The sequence below is a fragment of the Eleutherodactylus coqui genome, chromosome 4 (genome assembly GCF_035609145.1).
Source record: "Eleutherodactylus coqui strain aEleCoq1 chromosome 4, aEleCoq1.hap1, whole genome shotgun sequence".
Taxonomy (NCBI): Eukaryota; Metazoa; Chordata; class Amphibia; order Anura; family Eleutherodactylidae; genus Eleutherodactylus; species Eleutherodactylus coqui.
The window spans coordinates 276325556-276345717 of record NC_089840.1 but is presented as its reverse complement, the minus strand read 5'-3'; the positions used below and the strand labels follow the sequence as shown (position 1 = coordinate 276345717).

Genomic DNA, 20162 nt, shown 5'->3' with positions numbered 1-20162 from the left:
ATGAACAGACAGAGCTTTGAACTTAGCTGGGTGGGGACAAAGGTGAGAGAGCATTGGGTAGGGCTTTTTCTGTAGAGCTCTGGTCTAAATCCTATATACTGTCCCTTAAAATGACTATATCAAGTAGGCTACAAGAGCTCAACTTTAAAATAGTCTCACACTTGTACAGACCCCAACCAAACTACACAAAATGTTTCCCTCTGTATCAGAACAATGCTGGAGGTACTTGTCAGACTCTGGTTCAATGTTGTACATTTGGTGGCAGTGTCCGCTTATAGCTCCCTTATGGAAGGACTTCTCTAGGTTATATTGGGCGGTATGCAGAACCTCAATTGATATCAACCCAGAGATTACACTTTTGTCCATGTTCCCGGGATCAATATCTAAAAATAAAAAAGTATTGTTAGGACATTTTATCATGGTAATGTTACAAATCATTCCCAGATACTCAAAACAAAGTAATGCAATCCTGAGAATAGCATGGGTAGAAGCAATTGATGCCATAAAACATATGGAGCAACTAAGATGCTCTGATCTTGAAAAGGAATGTACAACTTTCTTCACCACCTGGGTAGTATGGATAGGTGTTCAAGACTCACCATCTCTCTCTAGCTGGCTAGCAAACGGAATTGTACAGTAATAGGGGATACTCCATCTATACATTTATTTAAGCACCCAATAGACCATCCCTGTTCATGACTCGCGGTACACATCTTCAAAGCTGCTGCTTCTTTTATTTCTTCTTCTTCCTTTTCTGCTTCTCTACTCTTCATCTTCCTTATTCCTAGGTACCCTGCTATATTACCTTCCCCCTCTACCCCACAACACTTTTTTTATTTCTTTTTAAACTTAGTTACTTGGTTTCTTACTTTAATTTATGTTTGGATTGCATGCAACCAAGTAACAGGAGAATAACACCATAGGCTGAGCCCTTCCTGATTATCACCACCAGCGCCTCAGGTATATTCATACTTGAGAGGGATATTCGGAGAGGTGGCATATGTCACCAACAAAATCACCAATTTACATTAAAATTTGAGTCAATTGTTATTAAGCAAAAGGACAAGTTAGGAGACAAAACAATAGGAGAAGTTAAACAATTTATATCATCACAATTTTTATGTTAAATCTTTGAAATCTTATCGTATTCGTGTTTCTTGTATTACCCTTAAAGTTTCAATAAAAATCTTTTAAATACAAAACATTTCTCACATTCTTAACGTGAAAATGAATTCTCTCTTGTGTGAATTCAGATGAGTAAGAGTCGGTTTCTGCTTAAAATATTTTCCACAATCAGAACATGAATATGGTTTCTCCTCTGTGTGAACTGTCTGATGTACAGCAATATGTGATTTCTGCTTAAAACAATTTCCAATATTCCTAAAATGAATTAGGCTTCTCCTCTAATGAATGTGGCTTCTCCTCTGTGTGAAAGATTTCCCATATTTAGAACATTAAAATAGCCTCTCTACCCTGTATGAATTCTCTGATGTAACACAAAACTTGATTTTTGGTCAAACCATTTCCCACAATCAGAACATGAATATTGCTTCACTCTTGTGTGAATTTTATGATGTTTATCAAGATGTGTTTTTCGGTTAAAACATTTCCCACATTCAGAACATGAATATGGCTTCTCCCCTGTGTGAATTCTATGATGTCTCGCAAGACTTGATTTTTGGTTAAAACATTTCCCACATTCAGGACATGAATATGGCTTCTCCCCTGTGTGAATTCCCTGATGTAATACAAGACTTGGTTTTCGGTTAAAACATTTCCCACATTCTGAACATGAATACGGCTTCTCCCCTGTGTGAATTTTCCTATGTAACACAAGACTTGATTTTTGGTTAAAACATTTCCCACATTCAGAACATGAATATGGCTTCTCCTCTGTGTGAATTATCTGATGTCTAACAAGAGTTGATTTTAGGTTAAAACATCTTCCACATTCAGAACATGAATATGGCTTCTCCCCTGTGTGAATTCTCTGATGTAACAGAAAATTTGATTTTTGGTTAAAACATTTCCCACATTCAGAACATGAATATGGCTTCTCCCCTGTGTGAATTCTCTGATGTAACAGAAAACTTGATTTTTGGTTAAAACATTTCCCACATTCAGAACATGAATATGGCTTCTCCCCTGTGTGAATTCTCTGATGTAACAGAAAACTTGATTTTTGGTTAAAACATTTCCCACATTCAGAACATGAATATAGCTTCTCCCCTGTATGAAATCTCTGATGTAATACAAGATGTGATTTTCGGTTAAAATGTTTCCCACATTCAGAACATGAATATGGCTTCTCCCCTGTATGAATTCTCTGATGTGATACAAGACTTGATTTTTGGTTAAAACATTTCCCACATTCAGAACATGAATATGATTTCTCCCCTTTGTGAACTCTTTGATGTTTGACATCTGTTCTGTAATTTTGTTTCCGTTTAACAATCTGTAAAGAATCAGAAGATGGAACCTGTTTAGAAGGATCTGACGACAGATTTTTGCTATGAAGTACTGAGGATATATTTGTGATAATAGGAGGCTCTTCATATGTATCTTGTATGATACCAGGATCTTCCGCTTTCAAATCTTTTGATATCAGATGTCCGTTGGAGCTCCTGGTTTTGTCATCTGCTAAGAATAAAATGGATTTTAATATTTTTGAATATAACATTACAACTATACCAATAGCTCATGACATTTGTATATAAAATGCACATACAAATTATAAGGCTGGTATTAAAACCTAAACACTAAAGGTTTTTCCCATTTACATGAGCCACAATAATTTGTGAAGCACCTAATCTACTGACAGTCATCCTAATGGATAGATTATTTTAGCCAATAAGATTATTTTTTGTGCTTTTCCAATGCGGTGATATTACATTAGTACATACAACTGGAGCTCTCAGCTGTTGCTCTTATCCACGGCTCATACAGCTAGTAAGGTAACAGAGCACAGGAGCTTTTAGAAGAAAGTATCACACATCATTCCGATTTCCTGGGAGAATACAAACACCTCCAATTTTCATTGTTTGCACAGGATAAACAGCACAAAAATGACAAAAATGACAGAGAAGTGAAATGTGTTTTAGAAGGCTTATAAACAGATTCACCTCCTTTTCAAGCATTGAACATAGAGATATAAAGCCCCCATATGCTTCCATGCGTACTTTGAAAGCGAACCTAGAGGCTCGCTGGTGCCTGCAAACTCCTCATCCAAATAAATTCATCCTCTATTTTTCTGTAAACCACCCACTGATCACTGGGTGAATTGCTTAATGTCGATGGATGACAGAAACTCCCATGTTTACATGCGGAACTGTTGAACCTTGACATATTGATTTAACCTCTTCAGATGCAGAACGGGTTAGACAGTGCCGTCGTCCTTGGGTAACATGAAGAGATTGGAATAGAACCCCTTGCACTGTTCTAAAGGGGAAACAGGAATAATTTCACCCTGAGAGGAGAGAGTGTGTATCGCATTAGCCAAAGCATTGGACGATGAAGGAGAAATTTGAATTCTGTAACTGAAGAAGCAATCTTGGGGTCGGGCGGAAAACTATATGGCATGGCTCAAAGAGATGACTTCCCGAACAGATATGTCTGATACTTGAGTGATTAAGGTCACTCTGAATGCCTTGGTTGGGGACAGCCATACACACAGAAGATTTAGTATAGGCGGACTTGGAGTATAGTGGCCAGGGACACCAGGACGGGTGCGGTTTGTAGGACAGCAAGGATTTTTTGTTATCCAAGTTCCGGGGCCTGGAGCAGCAAAAGAAACAAAACTGATGCCTTTTCTTCTGTGCAGAACCACACATGGCTGGCTTTGTTTTGTGGTAAATGAGAACTCTTACCAACAGTAGCTTCAGAAATAATATTGGCTAGTCAAGAATGGGTGATGAAAATCAGTGCCACCTGGGATAAGGACAAAGGAGAAGCAGTCCTCCAGCATCCCCATGGGCTGTAGCCACATGAGACATCACTTCCCTCCAGCAGTTTCCCAAGCGGTTTCCCAAAAGAGGAGAAAATTGAACTGTCTCCCATAGGGAAGTCTTCATACAACCCAGGAATATGCCACGCCAAGGAGTATCTGCTAGGGGGCTTGGTATAGGTAGAGAGGTCTCGGTGGGTGGGGGGGTTGGAAGTGAAGTGAAGAAAGGTGGTTGAAGTGCCGGTGGTAAGAAGAAAGTGGAAGAAAGAAAGGGAGGAGAGAATACTTACCTCAGTGGAGTGAATACTCACCTAACCGCCATAGACAGTAGAGCTCCGGGATTCTAAGCTAAAACTGATTAGCTGGTTTGTGCAGGAGGTGTGTAGCTGGTAGGAAGAGGTAACACTTTTTTGCTTAGTGCCCACCTCCTAGTGGAAATAGCTATACCCATGGTCTTCAGCTGTGTCTCCCAATGCAATGGTCGAGAAATAAAGTAGTTTTTTTAATTAGAATTATAAAAATCTAAAGTAAAATAAAAAATTCTACAAATTGGTATCACTACATCCATGAAGGTCTACTAAGGTCTCCGTCAGAAAAAGAAACAATAGGCAGTGGAGGAATTGCATTATTTTTGGTCACTCCACGTAAAAAATTGAATGAAAAGCTATCAAAAAGTTGTATGTTCCCCAAAATGTTAGCAATGCAAACTATAGTTCACCCTTAAAAAAGCGAGACGTCACACAGTCCTATCACTGGAAAAATAAAACAAAAATAATGTGGATAAAATATAGCGTTAGAAAGACATTTTTTCTAAGAAAGGTAATTAACTTTTAAGCATTACTACATATAAAAGAGCTGTATGAATTTAGTATCCCTGTACTCGTACTGACCCTCAGAATAAAGACAGAATATAATTTTTACTGCACCATGAAAACCGCAGAAATGACCCCCCACCCCAAAGGGGTGCAGCTGTGGTCCTTTTCCCACTTCACCCACTTAGAGATTTTTAAAAGCAACGCAAGTTCATGTACCTTATGGGGACTAAAAAATAGTAAGAATAAGTTTTAAAAATGTTACTAATTATTAAAATAAAGAATAAGTAATAAAAGTTTTTAAAAAACACCCCTTTTGCCACATTTATAATAAAATAATCTAAATAATATAACAAAAATACATATTTGGTATTGCTGCGTTTGTAAAAGGCCGACCTTTCAATGTATCGCATTATCTACCTTGTACAACGAACGTCATCAGAAAAATAAATTGAATTTTGCTTCTTCGGTCGCCCTGTCTCCAAGAAAAAATGTAACAAAAAGCAATCAATAAGTCGTATGTATTCTAAAATGTTACTAACAGCAACTCCAGGACGTCTCGCACAAAATGAGCTTTGCACAATAATGTCGACGGAAAAATACAAAGGTTATGGCTTTCAGAAGATGGCAGAAAATAACATATAAAAATTAAATATCTTTGAAAAAATAAAAAGAATACAAAAAAACGATATTAGTTGGCATTGCAGTAATCGTACTGACCCACAGAAAATAAGATCTTGTCATTTTTGTTGCAGTTTGTACGCCGTAGAAACAAGACACACTCAAAGATGACCGAATTTCATTTTTTTTCCCATTTCACTCCACTTACAATTTGTAAAAAGTTTTTCAGTACATTATATGATATATTAAATAATACCACTGAAAAATATGACTCATCTTGCAAACAGCAAGCCCTCAGACATACATGTCAGGGATAAATAATAGAGTTACAGGGGCGGAGCCTGACTATGCAGGAGTAGGACGCACACTGCCCAGGCTCCCGCTGCTATCACCGGCAAACTTACCCCACCGCAGACCGAGAGCCGAGAGAAACCCCAGGAGACGAGATGGTGAAGAGGAGATGCACCAGGAAGATGCCGGACGCCGCTGATGAGGACCCGCCGACAATCCAGAGCTACTTCGGGAGCCGTGGCTCCCCCATCTAAGATGGTGCCGGAAAATGTGTGCGCGACGCTGAATTATGCCAACAGCGGGGGAGAAGAACACAGGGCAGCGGAGGAGGCAGGAGCTCCGGAGGCCGGCAGGACAGAAAAGTGCCATGAGGCTGCAGAATCCTCATCTCCCCGGTGGCCCCCCACAGCATACCACAGGGCCTGAAACCTCAGTATAAGGGGGGAAACTCCCTTACACATAGAGCCCCGTCCTCCCAGCCCTCCCCAGAAAGGGACTGTGATCACCCCAGACCCCCAAGAGGCAAAATGGGCGACAACCAGGGCCCCAGTCCAGTAGATACTGAAGCTGGCAGCGGCAGTTCGCAAGAGGGGAGACGCAACCCCACACAAAAATCCCGCAGGAGCACCATCATTGCGGCCAGGCCTAAAACTCCCAGACTCAATCCACAGATCCGAGACCCCTCGTCAGAGGATGAGTGGGACTGGAGGGATCATTTGCATGCGATTCCAACCAAAAGCGATTTCCAGAGGTTGGAGGCCTCCCATAAACAAGCTCTGTCCATGCTGCAACATGAGGTCAAACAAGTGGGCAATCGGCTAAGCTCAGTGGAAGAGTCACATGAGAAGGTTCTTTCTACACTACACGCCCATAGCCAAGCGATCAATGCAAAAGCTTTACAGATGGCGGACATTTTGACCCACATTAATGATATTGAGAACCGTCACAGGCAAAACAACCTGCGCCTGAGGGGTTTATCAGAAGAGATCATGCCGATGCAATTAGAGGACTGGGCCTGGTACTTTTTCGGCTCACTGCTACAAAGGGGACCTGAGAGCCCGGTTGAGATTGACCGTATACATAGGACTCTAGGCCCTAAACCAGACAACCCAAATAGACTGCGAGATGTGGTCTGCCGTATCCACTACTTCAAGGATAACAAAGCCATAATGAAAAAAGCCAGCAAAAAGGACACAATAACACACAACGGAACCCCCATACAAGTGTTCCCAGATCTGGCACAACGTACGCTGCAACTATGTAGGGCAGTGCGACCGATCTTGGATGAACTGAAAGCAAACCATATTTTTAATAGATGGGGGTACCCGTTTCAACTCACATCAACAAGAAACAGGAAAACGGCTTCCTTTAAATCACCAGCAGATCTACCAGGGTTTCTGGGAACACTAGAGTTACCTATGGTGGCGATCCCAGATTGGCCATACGTTCTGGCTCTACCTATTGGGGCCCCAAGAGAGCCAGGCAAGAGGTTAGATACCACAAATCCAGGCCTTCTGAGACCAACAGCAGGGCAAAGCGCTGATCGTATGGCATAAGTGTTGCCCTGGCGATGGAAGAGTTATGGACTTAAGCCATAGCAATATGCAAGAAACACAAAATTGACTCTAACCACCGAATATTGCTAGGCCCCACGGGCGGAACTCTTTGGCTGGAGGTAGGGGGGCTACCTGGGATAGTAGCATAGTTTCTCAAAGATTTTCAAACTGCATTAAGGTTGGATAAGTAACATAGTAACATAACATAGTTCGTAAGGCTGAATGAAGACAATGTCCATCTAGTCCAGCCGGTCTAGCTTCCTTTTTTGTTGATCCAGAGGAAGGCAAAAAAAAACCAAGAGCAGAAGAAAACCCCAAGTGTTGTAGTTTATGCAAAACGTAATTTACATAAGCATATCAACAATTTACTGTTTGGTGGGAGGGGGTTCTCTCTACTGCCCGGTCTCTTCACCCCACGGGATGGACGATGCTTTTGTATCGTCTGCCCAACCCTAGGTTGGTTTCCCACTCTGCTAGATTGGAGATTCGGATTCCAATCGACAGAACAACGGTTTTCTGTCACCCACCTCTACTTCACCCCCCTTTACCTCTTTTCGTTCTTGGACCTATGCCTTACTAATGCCTCTGATGCGGCCCACCCCCGGAGCTACCCACCCAACCAAAGATACTACACCATGGCTAGTTTGACTTTCTGTTCATATAATGCCAGGGGAATGAATGCACCAGCTAAACGGGGCCAGATCCTGGCACATATGCACAAGAAACAGGTCATGATAGCCTTCTTCCAGGGAACAGACTATAAAGCAGGTCAAGTCCCAAAAGGAAGTAATAGATATTATTTTAGTTGGTATCATAGTGCACACCCTGAAAAGAGAATTTGCGGAGCATCGAGCACAATACACAAGACCCTCCCACATAGAGTATTGGCCTCAAAAGCAGACAGTGAAGGGAGACTTATTTTTCTAAAGCTTGATCTGGGAGGACGTATATTAACAATAGCCAATGTTTACTCTCCACATTCTGGACAGGTCTCGTTTGGCTGCCGTATTCTGGGAGAACTGGCGCGGTTCGCCTCTCGCTCAAGGATCGTACTCAGTGGGGAACTCAACCTCGGCTTGGACCCGGAGCTGGATGAATCTTCGGGTACGTCTGGACCTTCCTTGGCGGCCTTGAGTAGACTGCGGAGACAGTTGGCGGAGCTGAGACTCGTTGACCTCCGGAGGATTCTCCACTCGGGGGTTAAGGACAACAGCCACCACTCAGTGGCCCACAACAGCTATGGGAGGCTTGATTAAATTTTTAATTCACATGATCTCCTGGACCTAGACCCCAAGTGTTCTATGGGCAGTTTCATATGGTCGGACCACGCACCTGTCTATGGGGCACTCCTGGGGCAGGGGAAAAGAGGGGGCCTGAACTCCTGGAGTTTAAACAACAACCTTTTGAGCAACTCGTGTTGTCTACAGGAGGTCAGACAGACCATTGAGACCTTCATAGATATACATAGTACGGACACAACACCTCCAACACTACAGAGGGAAGCCTTCAAGTGTGTACTGAGGGGGGTCTTCATCTCTCATGGGACACGCCTTAAGAGGGATTGGACGGGTAGACTGTCAAACTTGATCTCCCGGTTGGACAGGGTGGAGCAAACCAACAAAGCAAAACCCACATTCATGCAATCTCAGATACATGTTCCTTCCTTCCACAAGCCATGCAGGCTACCATCACTGTATTACCCAAACCTGGTAAAGACCCGATGGCGTGCGAGCACTATTGCCTGATCTCCTTATATTATCGATACGATAATCTTCGTGAAAGTTATCGCTACATGCCTAAAACCATTGACCCGGGAGATGCTTAACAGAGATCAAGTAGGGTTTGTCCCTGGACGGGAAGCCAGGGACAACACTATAAAGACACTCTCCCCGATAGAACGGGCGAAGGAGGCAAACACACCACTATGTTTGTTCTCGGTTGACGCCGAAAAGGCTTTCGACCGAGTCAACTGGTCGTTCTTAGAAACAGATAGGATTAGGCAACAGATGCAGGCAATGGATTATGGCCATTTACAACAAACCCACTGCTCAGATAAGGGTGAATGGCTTGCTTTCCAACCAATTAGCATAAAGAATGGAACACATCAGGGATGCCCCCTATCCCCAACACTGTATGCATTGGTAATGGAATCGCTAGCCAACACCATTAGGGAGAACAAAGAAATAATGGGCTATAAAGCTACTAGGAACGAACACAAGGTAGCTATATTTGCGGACGACCTGTTGATTTACATGACAAATCCCAAAATGTCCCTACCCTCCATCTTGCACGAATTTAAAAAATATAGCCGGGTCAGCAATTTCAAAATCAATATGACTAAATCAGAGATATTAAAGGGGTTGTCCCGCGGCAGCAAGTGGGTCTATACACTTCTGTATGGCCATAATAATGCACTTTGTAATGTACATTGTGCATTAATTATGAGCCATACAGAAGTTATAAAAAGTTTTATACTTACCTGCTCCGTTGCTAGCGTCCTCGTTCCCATGGAGCCGACTAATTTTCGCCCTCCGATGGCCAAATTAGCCGCGCTTGCGCAGTCCGGGTCTTCTGCAGTCTTCTATGGGGCCGCTCGTGCAGAATGCCGGCTCCGTGTAGCTCCGCCCCGTCACGTGCCGATTCCAGCCAATCAGGAGGCTGGAATCGGCAATGGACCGCACAGAAGCCCTGCGGTCCACGGAGACAGAGGATCCCGGCGGCCATCTTCAGCAGGTGAGTATGAAGACGCCGGACCGCCGGGATTCAGGTAAGCGCTGTGCGGGTTGTTTTTTTAACCCCTGCATCGGGGTTGTCTCGCGCCGAACGGGGGGGGGGGGGGTTAAAAAAAAAAAAACCCGTTTCGGCGCGGGACAACCCCTTTAAACATCACACTCCCTGCAGAGGATATCACACAACTAACATCCAAGTTCCCCCTAAAATGGCAAAAAGACCAAATAAAATATCTGGGGGTAGTCCTATCCTCAGATACGGGGAAACTATATGGGTTGAATTTTGAACCTATTCTCACATCCATTACAAAAGACCTAGATAAATGGAGAACATTGAACTTCTCTTTCTTGGTAGAATTAATACGCTCAAAATGAACGCCCTACCCAGACTCCTCTATCTTTTCCAAACGTTACCCATACAAATACCCAAAGACTACTTTATTAGATTCCAAAAAGCAGCAACCCGTTATGTATGGAAAGGATCTAGACCACATCTCAGCTATAAACTGCTGACACAGCGGGAGGATAGAGGGCGATTGGGACTCCCAGACCTACGTCTATACTATAGAACTGCAATATGCAAAGTAGTATTCGACCTGACGTAAAAAGACCCTACGGAACATTGGGTAGAACTAGAACGAACAACAAAACAAATAAAAGGGCTATTCTGGCTAAAGGGAGGATTAGGTAGACGGGATATCAGGGTATTCCCCTTAATGTGCTCAATACTGAAAATCTGGGATGGCTTCACAATCATGTCCGGACTGGTAAGGGTACCAGGGCCGTGGATACCCCTGACAGGGAATCCGGACTTCCCACTGGGAGACACCGGATTACCCCTGCTGGAGGGACTGAGACTGCAATGCCCTAGAGTGCGTGACATCATGGATAAGAACAGAATCTTGCGAATGAATGCACTTACGGAGAGGGGGGACTGTGGGCAGGTGCGTAGTTCCAGTACCATCAGATTGCTCATTACATAAGAATCTTGGGACCGACAACCAAATTGACACTACCCTCAACCCCCTTTGAGGAGCTATGTGAAGCACCTCAGAAAAATAAGGGTGAGGTCTCCGCTGTCTATGGCAACCTGGTCGCCGAGGGGGCCGGGACACCGGAGGAGGATTCAGGAAATCCTGGGAGAAGGAGTTGGGGCGAGCCGTGCCAGAGGAGAATTGGGCGAAGGCTCAGTGCTTGACGCACAAGATGACAGTGTCAGGTAACCATCAAGAACTAAACTATAAATTGCTCACACGATGGTATCGCACCCCGGTACGTTTAGCCAGATTCTACCCAGGAGTTTCCGACTTATGTTGGAGATACCTGAAGGAAACTGGGACACTCACACACATCTGGTGGTCATGCCCTCAGATTTCACCTCTCTGGAAGGCAGTCAAGGGACTACATAATGTGTTGAGCGGAGGTTCTCTAGTCCTCACTCCCGAAATTGCTCTCCTGTCTGTCCTACCGGGGCCAATAGGGATAAACAAGAAAATAATTCTTCGATTCTTTCTTTTAGCAACAAGGGTCACAATTCCCCGCCTGTGGAGATCACAGGTCCCACCCTCTAGATTGAATTGGGTAACAGATCTAGACAAGATAAGCCATATGGAGGAGCTAAGAGCGGGAGATGACATTAAATACGCAGCTTTTCATGCGATCTGGGAACCATGGCTGACCTTTCGCAAGTCAGCAGACTTTGACGGGTGGCTTCAGAGGGATGAATTGCCCGTTCAGTAATGAGCTCTGGGACTAGTGGGCGCACCGAGGCACCACAAGGTTTTCTCTACTTCTCTACTTTCTCACTCTTTTTCCACCATCTTCCTCTCCCCCCAAATCTCTTTCATATCCCCCTCTTTTACTCCCCCCTCCCTACCCCCATGATTAGATTTATTATCATTTTATTCAAAGTTTTTTCTGGTCCTGACGGACACCACGTCCTGGTCTATACCCGGGGCGGGGTGGTCGTCGGCTACTAGATTATAAGTATTGTTACCGTGTTCCCCGAAAATAAGGCACCCCTTGAAAATAAGACACCCCCTGAAATTTGCAGACGTTCCAAATATAAGGCACCCCCGATAGTAAGGCATAGTAAAGTGTGCAGGCAAGTCAAGAGGCCTGTCCCCTACCTCCAGATGTATAGGTAGATCTGCAGACAGTCTGCTGTTATTCTGTCCCTGCTGTGCTGTACGAGTGTGCTGTTGTGAGCTCCCCTTGCTGGCTGGCAAAGTCCATACTGTACGTTCTGTTCCTGCTGTACATGTCTGCTGTGATGAGCTCCCCCTGGTGGCCAGAAGCTGCAATACCATCCCTACTTACAAGTGGTACAGGAACTTCTGTCTGCAGACAGGTACGTTACTTTACAGCCCTTATTTTATGGCTCTGTGTGTGAGTCAGGCAACCTGGGTGATTCTTAAGGCTGGGTTCTCACAGAGCATATTTCCAGCGGAAATCTCGCAGTTTGGCCACAGCGATAAACAGCGAGATTTCCGCCGGGAAAGCGCTGCTTCAAAACCCACGGCACTCAGCCACTTGTTTTGAAGCGACCTGGCCACATGCTTTTCCGTTTCTGAGGCCGGTGAATCCGCACCACAACACCGGCTTCTCCCAGCTTTGCCGTGACAGATTTGCTGTCCCGTGTGGACGAGATTTCTGAGAAATTTCGTCCACAAAGCTGGCCAATTGAGGGATTAGCGGCCACAGACGGATTTGCCGCTGCGAAATAAGACACCCCCTGAAAATAAGACGTAGCGCATATTTGGTAGCAAAAATTAATATAAGACGCGTCTTATTTTCGGGGAAACAGGGTATGCTTTTTCATTGTTGGTTTCTCATAAGATAAGAATTAAGAAGCAACGTTAGATACTAATACTAACTCATTTTTAGGGCAATATCGAAGATACCATGAGATATCTATTGCATAATACAAGATCAGATGAGCAGTATATATTAGTTTAAGTTGAATCTCCATAAGCCATGAAGAAATTCGAATAATGCACCTCAGTTTGACATGAATAGACAATGCTGTAAGATGTATATTGCAAATAACGGGAATGAAAAAACAAAAATGAAAAAAAAGGGCTACGTCCTTAAGGGGTTAATATAGATTTTTTTAAAAGCTGCTATCTGGAGTCTCCATGTGCCGGACTGAAAGTTTTACTCTTCGTGTGATTCAAATGATCCCTTAATTCTTTGAGTAGCGAATAATGAAAACAATGCGAAGATTGTTTTTGGCTGAATAAGGGAATGTACAGCTAAAAACCCCGACAACACAGATTCTTCTCTACATGTAGTCTCACCTGGGGGGTCATCTGTAGGGATCCCCTCCATACACGGCTGATCCCCCCTCACATGTGTCTCTGTAGCATCAATAGGGATCTCATCTTCCTCCAGTTTCACAAGCTGTGAAATAAATATTGTAAACGTCATCACACAGTTGGAGAAGTCGTGTGGAAGGTTTTATATGGCCAGAAAAGGTCATTAATTAGTATGAGGAGCCGGAATGACATGACAGCAGTAGTGCCAATTTTTAAAGAGAGTGCAGCAGCATTCATGGGTGCAGAGAAAATAGCAAACTTTTATTCTCCCATGGTAAAAACTGCAGCGACGTTTCGATCCCCAATCGGATCTTTGGCAAGCTACTTTCTCTGCACCTATGAATGCTGCCGCACTCTCTTTCAAATTGGATGTGCTGTACGGATTGGGTCTGTTCTGTGTGTGGCTGATACATTTGCATGGAGGGATCTGACCGCAGGAGTGCTGTCTTTTTATGCTGCTGGTGCCTCTGTGTGTATAAAGACAGCAGTAGTGATCTGGGCCAAATAGCTGCCGGTCTCCTGTATAACTCCAACCTGTTGCTTCTTTATTCCAACAGAAGTCTCCAGAACCAGAATATAGTGATAAGATGCGGAGATCTAATGTCTGCGGTCGGCTGTAATCCCGCCATCTCCAGCTTTCTCATTACACAGGTATCAATCATATAATAAGACTGAACACAAGACCTTCCCAGCCGTCCTACAGACCAGAGGGGAGATTTCATGAGACCTTCTCTCCATCTACCTGATCATCCTGTGGAAGAAGAGGACGGGGACATTTCTCCGCTGCTGTTCTCTTACTGGATCTACCTGCAGAAAACACAGACAGCCAATGAATTCATTCTCTACATCTATATATATATTAAGACGAAAGCCCTCACTGACTGACTGACTGACTGACTGACTGACTGACTGACTTGTCACTAATCCTCCAACTTCCCGATGTCGTAGAAAGTTGAAATTTGGCACAAGCATAGATTATGTCATAAATAGGAAAAGTTAATGGGTTCCAACTCGATTATTCAATTCTAGCGCAAACAATTTAGCGTCCAAATTTTATGTACATAATCTAATTCTCTCACTTCCCGATGTCATAGAAATTTTAAATTTGGCACGGGCATTGATTATGTCATAAATAGGAAAAGGTAATGGGTCCCAACTCGATTTTTCAATTCTAAGTGCAAAAGAATTAGCGTCCAAATTTTATGTACGTAATCTAATTCTCTCACTTCCTGATGTCATTTTATATAAAGGAAACGTTGCATGGTTACCTCCACGTGGTGTTTCCTGGGTAACGCAAAGAACCATGCAAAGTGGTGAACATATTTTTTTCCTTGGTATCTCTAAAGTAACCACGACTTCATAAGATTTTCCGTGTGAACACTAGATAAACACTAGTACCAAATTCACTCGGGAGAAGCCAGGTATATGAGTTAGTACAAATAATAAAGGCCGTGTGGCTTTAGTCCTGTCTATTACCTGGTGATGGAGGGGACTGGTGGTCCGCGATCATGACATCCTTGTACAGATCCTTGTGTCCTTCTAAATACTCCCACTCCTCCATGGAGAAATAGACAGTGACATCCTGACACCTTATAGGAACCTGACAACACAATGATACCGTCATCACCCAGACATGTTATACCACCATAGCGTTACTGTATAATGTCCCAGCATTCCCAGCAGCATCACCTCTCCAGTCAGCAGCTTAATCATCTTGTTGGTGAGTTCTAGGATCTTCTGCTCATTGATCTCCTCCAGTATCAGGGGGTGAGGTGGAGGCCCTATGAGTGGGCTCAGAGGGCTTCTCCATCCATCAGACACCGGGGTCTGACAGCCATCACTAGAAGTCTTCTTCACTACCGTGTAATCCTGTTTATGGGGAGATACATCCATAAATATCACTGCAGACATTCCCGGAGTCCTACATGTCTCCAGTTATGGCCAACAATTATTAAGATTCTCCTCACATCTGTGTTCATCATCTCCGTTGTTCTACTCAGTTACAGGAGCAGAAGAACAAAATGATCAGAGTTTTGGTTCTGTTTGAGGACAGACAATAATGACCCCCAACAACCTCCAATTGCGTTATAGTAGATCTGTTGGGTTTCTGTCATTCTACCAGGACAACTGGCTCTATTACTTTCCCGGCATTTATGATGAATCGGCAGGTAGTAAATCCTCTGCCGTAGATGTGACCAGAGACTGACATAGATGAGAATGATGGAACGTGACGTCATCCCCAGAATCTCTCACCTCTCCTGTAAGCTGGAAGAGTATCTCTAGGGTGAGGGTGAATATACCCTCCGCCGTCTTGTCCCTCTTCCTATCCATTCTTGTCGGGTCAATCAGGAATATTATCGGATATAGAAGATATCAGCTGAGGATCCTGATCGGAGAGAAGATAAGACAATGTAAACCACCCCAAATTTCTGGATTATAGGGGATTCAAAGACGGCTATAAATAAGGGTGTATTCACACCGGTGATTTTCAGTACGATTTCTGTGTGTTGCGAGATGAACAGAAATCACACATGAAAAGAGCCGTTATTTTACGTGAGTGATTAGAGAGAGATGAAAGGGGTTAAGACACTAGAGATGAAGAAATGAGCTAGAAAAAAGGTTAGGAAGGAACTGAGTAAAAGGTGACAGCCACTAACGACCCTAAGAGGGAAAGAGTAGGGCTTGTCAGCTCGCGGCGGTGACCCGAGTGTGAGCTCCATCTAAGGTAGTGTCTCAGATTAATTGTATTTTGGGTGGTATTACACTATTAACCAACCAGGAGTCAAATTTCGCAGAGGGATGAAAATTTATCCAAGTCGCCCATGTAGCGTAGTGGCTGGCGAATGTAGTGTCGTCTCTAGCTTTCAGTTCTTCCATATACCTAATGTCGTCCATGGCCTTTACCCACATTAAACGTGTAGGAGTCGTCGTAGTGTTCCACAACTGCGATATCACCTGTCTCACCGCTAGAAGAAAGAACCTAAGTAGCCCCTTCTTGATCGCGGCCATAGGGCTTGGAATAGCGGAGAGGAGGGCAATCTCTGGGGAAAAAGGGACCTCTGCAGCGGTAAGGGGGTTATATAGTGTGTTTACCTCGTTCCACAGAGGGGACACCAGAGGGCAGGACCACCAGATGTGCAGCATCGATCCTAGGCTATGCAGGCACCTCCAGCAGTTGCTACCAACATTGGGGTACATCTCGGATTTTGTAGTTCAGTTCATGGTGTTTGCCTGATATGGACATCTTATGAGTCATGATAAACGATCTGGACCCAGTCACTTTCTTCAAGGTGCTGGTTCAGCTCCCTCTTCCAACTTCTCTTAAATCTCACCCCACTGTCTAGCGCATCCCCGGCTACCAATATGCCATAGACCGCGGAAATCTCACCTTTCCTTTCAAGAGACGAAGCGCACATCTCCTCAAAAGGGGTGGACTGCCGCGTGACCTCCGAGACCTGATCCTGTGAGCGGATGAACTATAGATATTGGAACCATGCACCAGCCAATGCCCCCCCCCCCTCCATCCTAGCAGTGTTTCCAGTGGTTTAATTCCACCCGTTGTAGTGACATGCCTAATTGGGATGGGGATCCCTATCCTGCCCAGAAGGGGTAGCCTTGCGCACCCAGCGGGAAATTTGGGTTACCGACCAGAGGTGTCCAGGGGCTGGGCACTGAAATTAAGCCTACTTTTACCGCGAAGCCATCCTATTGCTTCAAGATAGTCTCCAGAAATGGAAAAACCACCATCCCCTGATGTCCAAGGCCCTCTCTTAGCCAAAACACGCCTTGCGCTTTAAAAGGGTCTGGGTCCTGCTCAAGTTCCACCCATTGTTTCGATGATCTCCTGAGCATTAAGTCCAGTATGCACTTACTCAGTGCCGCTCTATGGTATTTAGCAAGGTCCAGGAGCCCCACCCCTCCCATCTCTTTTTTTTGCATTAAGGTTTTGTAGCTCAGCCTGGGTCTTGTTCCATTCCATACAAATTTCACTACGGCTCTTCTAAAGCATGTGAAAAAGCTTTTTGGTGCCTGGATCGGTAGGGTCTGGAACAGGTACAGAAACTTGGGAAGGGCGTTCATTTTTATTGCGTTAATCCTGCCAAACCACAACAAGGTCAGGGATCGCCACTTCTCCAGGTCCCTCTCCAGCAAGGAGCAGAGGGGCCCGTGATTAAGACTGAGCAAGTCATCCAACCTGGCAGAAATATGGATACCCAGATATTTGATATGGTCCTCTTTCCATTTCAAAGGGAATCAATATTTTAGGTGGGCGACTTTTGAGGGGGGGGGGGGGGGTTATATTTAGGATTTCTGATTTGTTTATATTAAAGTTGCTAAATTGGCTATATCTTTTGAATTCCTGTAATATGGCTGGGAGACTAGTCTGGGGGCTAGTCAGGTAAACAAGTAGGTCATCCGTGAACGACGCAAGCTTGTGCTCTGAGTGTGGCGTTGGGAAGCCTTTTATGTCTGGGGTCTGTCTTATAGCAGGAGGCAGAAAAAGGGGCATTTTGTGGGGATTTTGGGAAAGCGCTCGTTCTATCAGTTGTGTCACTTATTTATATTCTTCTGGGGGGATTTTGTACGGATTGTAGAAAGCGAATTTGTAGTGGAGGCCGAATAATCCTGATTGTAGCTGGAGATGTTCTCTGCCTTCCGGAGGCTTCTATTCCCAGTCATGGTACAGGCCTGCCAATAGGAGGCGCTGCAGAGGCTTTGTACCATCTCCTATGTACATCCCAGACTCCCCAGAGGAGCGTTACATGGCCGCTAATCTCCTGTACCTCCCTGGTGTCTCCACAAGGGGAAGCTGTGACCCCACATACCTCCAGCTGCAGCCGGACAGGAGCCGCGTGGTTGTTCTGTGCTTATAGGACCTGTGATGATGTCACCGTCATGTGATCAGTGTGTGGGAGGAGACAAGGGGTCACATGACCAGGTCTCTCCGCTCAGTGGATGCAGGACTCTGCTGTGTGGGGATGTATTCAGAGAGTTGGTAGTGCAGAGCCGTGTGAGACGAAGGAGCAGAGCCGAATGTGTGTGAGACGGAGGAGCAGAGCCGAATGTGTGTGAGACGGAGGAGCAGAGCCGAGTGTGTGTGAGACGGAGGAGCAGAGCCGAATGTGTGTGAGACGGAGGACAGAGCCGAATGTGTGTGAGACGGGGGAGCAGAGCCAAATGTGTGTGAGACGGGGGAGCAGAGCCAAATGTGTGTGAGATGGAGGAGCAGAGCCGAGCATGTAATGTACTTGTGGGGCGCTATATATATATATGTGTGTGTGTAATGTACATGGGGGTGCTATATATATATATATATATGTATCATGTATATGTTGCAGCTTGTTGCCCTTGGTGAGGTGTGCCTTGTGCCGGTCCTTGGTGAGGTGTGCCTTGTGAATGTGACATGATAAGCAGCCTTTATATTTTCTCACTGGAGTGCAGAAGGACCCAGGTTCAAGTCCCGGACATCCGGTATCTACAGTGAACCTCATCTGTGAGCCAGGGAGCACGATTCCCACGAGTCTTTGTCCTGGCCATACGCCTTCCATTGCTATTTGTTCTGGAGTTCAGGGCTCTGCTTACCAGGAACTCCTCTTCACCCTGGACCTTCACGGGTGGAGGAGGTGGCTGGCTTCTTCCAGGAAAGCTCTTGCCATAAAACGGCTTGAGCAGTGACATATGGAACACTGGATGAATCTTTAGCCTTCAGCCAGTTTCAAGTGGAAGGCCCAATAAACTTTTGACCCCATTAGGAGGAGGGCAAATTAATTTTTACATTTTTTTTGTAGACAGCCAAACCTTTTCACCCACCTTGAAGGTTGGAGAGAGTTTTGCGATGTCTGTCCACTGCCTTCTCGTAGAGTTCCTGGGCTTCTTGTAGCATTTATTTTAGCTTTTACTGAGTTTCCCATAATTTAGTAAGCCTGTGATTGAGAATAGCGGTGGTAGTATTCAAGAATATGTGAACTCGGGAACTGCGAGCAAGACTTGTGGACAGATATAAACCAATGACTTACAAACACCGAAAACAGTCACCTGACGTACCTGCACGCATAAACAGATCTGAATTGCTACAGTACGAGGTATTAGTTCGTATTTTGGCCAATATACTTAAGCCCACAAGTCCGCCGACAAGGGTCTCTGTGGTCACGTGGGACCCTAATCGCAAAGGTCAACTTCCACCTAAAACCTGCCTGCATGCAGGGTGATCGTCCCGATAGGGACTGCCCCACACTGAAACCTAAGGACTTAATTCGCTCTTCATGGTAAACAATCCAAACAGACAGGAGACAGTTCACACCAATGCAACAGGTAATGCATAGCACAAAGAAACTGGACTGTTCATATATATGTCTGGTCACCTGCACAGACACCCAGAACATGTTGTTGTTCACACACACAGAACAGAACTGTACACTTCATGTCCGGCCACCTGCACAGACACACAGAACATACCACTGTTCACACGCACAAACAACATCCATTACTGCAAACACCAGGGTATTGGGAAACCAGCATCTTCTAGCGAGAGGGGCTGGTATTTATATGTAAGGTTGGGTACAAACAGGGCGGATTTGCCGCGGAATTTCGCCTGCGGACGCTAATCTCGGGATTAGCCAGCCATGTGGAAGAGATTTCTCAGAAATCTCATCCACATGGGACGGCCAATCCGCTACGGTTAATCCGGCCGCAGCCGCGGCTTTGCCGACCGCAGCATGTCCATTCTTTTTTCTTTCCGCTGCGGCCGTGCTCTCCTCTATGGGAGCGCCGGCTGCAGCGGAAGAGCAAGCGGCCGGGCCGCTTCAAAGCCGCCGCAGGTTTTTCTGCTGCGGTTCTCCCGTCGGAAATCTTGCGGTTTTTGCTGCGGCCAAACCGCGGGATTTCCGTCGGAA

The 20162-nt window shown here is 45.0% G+C and overlaps 2 protein-coding genes across 3 annotated transcripts; both read right to left on the bottom strand.

Moving 5' to 3' along the window:
• Positions 1-1098: 1098 nt before the first annotated feature.
• LOC136624428 (zinc finger protein 300-like) lies at positions 1099-13307 on the bottom strand. 2 transcript variants are annotated; one of them, XM_066598406.1, is made up of 2 exons: positions 13252-13307; positions 1099-2640 (listed from the first exon to the last, which is right to left on the bottom strand). In XM_066598406.1, exons 1-2 carry the CDS (start codon positions 13280-13282, stop codon positions 1469-1471), a joined length of 1203 nt encoding a protein of 400 aa, XP_066454503.1. In that variant the 5' UTR covers positions 13283-13307; the 3' UTR covers positions 1099-1468. The 2 variants fall into 2 exon arrangements, with proteins under 2 accessions (XP_066454503.1, XP_066454504.1); XM_066598407.1 differs by having other exon boundaries at positions 1099-2637; positions 13252-13302.
• Positions 13308-13331: 24 nt separating this feature from the next.
• On the bottom strand, positions 13332-16433 carry LOC136626712 (gastrula zinc finger protein XlCGF66.1-like). The gene is made up of 5 exons (XM_066601723.1): positions 16363-16433; positions 15523-15655; positions 14926-15138; positions 14746-14869; positions 13332-13354 (listed from the first exon to the last, which is right to left on the bottom strand). Exons 2-5 carry the CDS (start codon positions 15598-15600, stop codon positions 13332-13334), a joined length of 438 nt encoding a protein of 145 aa, XP_066457820.1. The 5' UTR covers positions 15601-15655; positions 16363-16433.
• Between the last annotated feature and the right edge of the window lie 3729 nt (positions 16434-20162).

Bases quoted from the DNA above. Each gene is read 5' to 3' on its own strand.
- LOC136624428 (XM_066598406.1), bottom strand. From the start codon at position 13,282: ATGGAGGGGATCCCTACAGATGACCCCCCAG. The intron at 2,641-13,251 runs GTGAGACTACAT...TTTTATTCTTAG, and splicing joins CCCTACAGATGACCCCCCAG to CAGATGACAAAACCAGGAGC.
- LOC136626712 (XM_066601723.1), bottom strand. From the start codon at position 15,600: ATGGATAGGAAGAGGGACAAGACGGCGGAGGGTATATTCACCCTCACC. The intron at 15,139-15,522 runs GTGAGAGATTCT...CCCCATAAACAG, and splicing joins TCTTCCAGCTTACAGGAGAG to GATTACACGGTAGTGAAGAA. The intron at 14,870-14,925 runs GTAACGCTATGG...TTGTGTTGTCAG, and splicing joins GAATGCTGGGACATTATACA to GTTCCTATAAGGTGTCAGGA.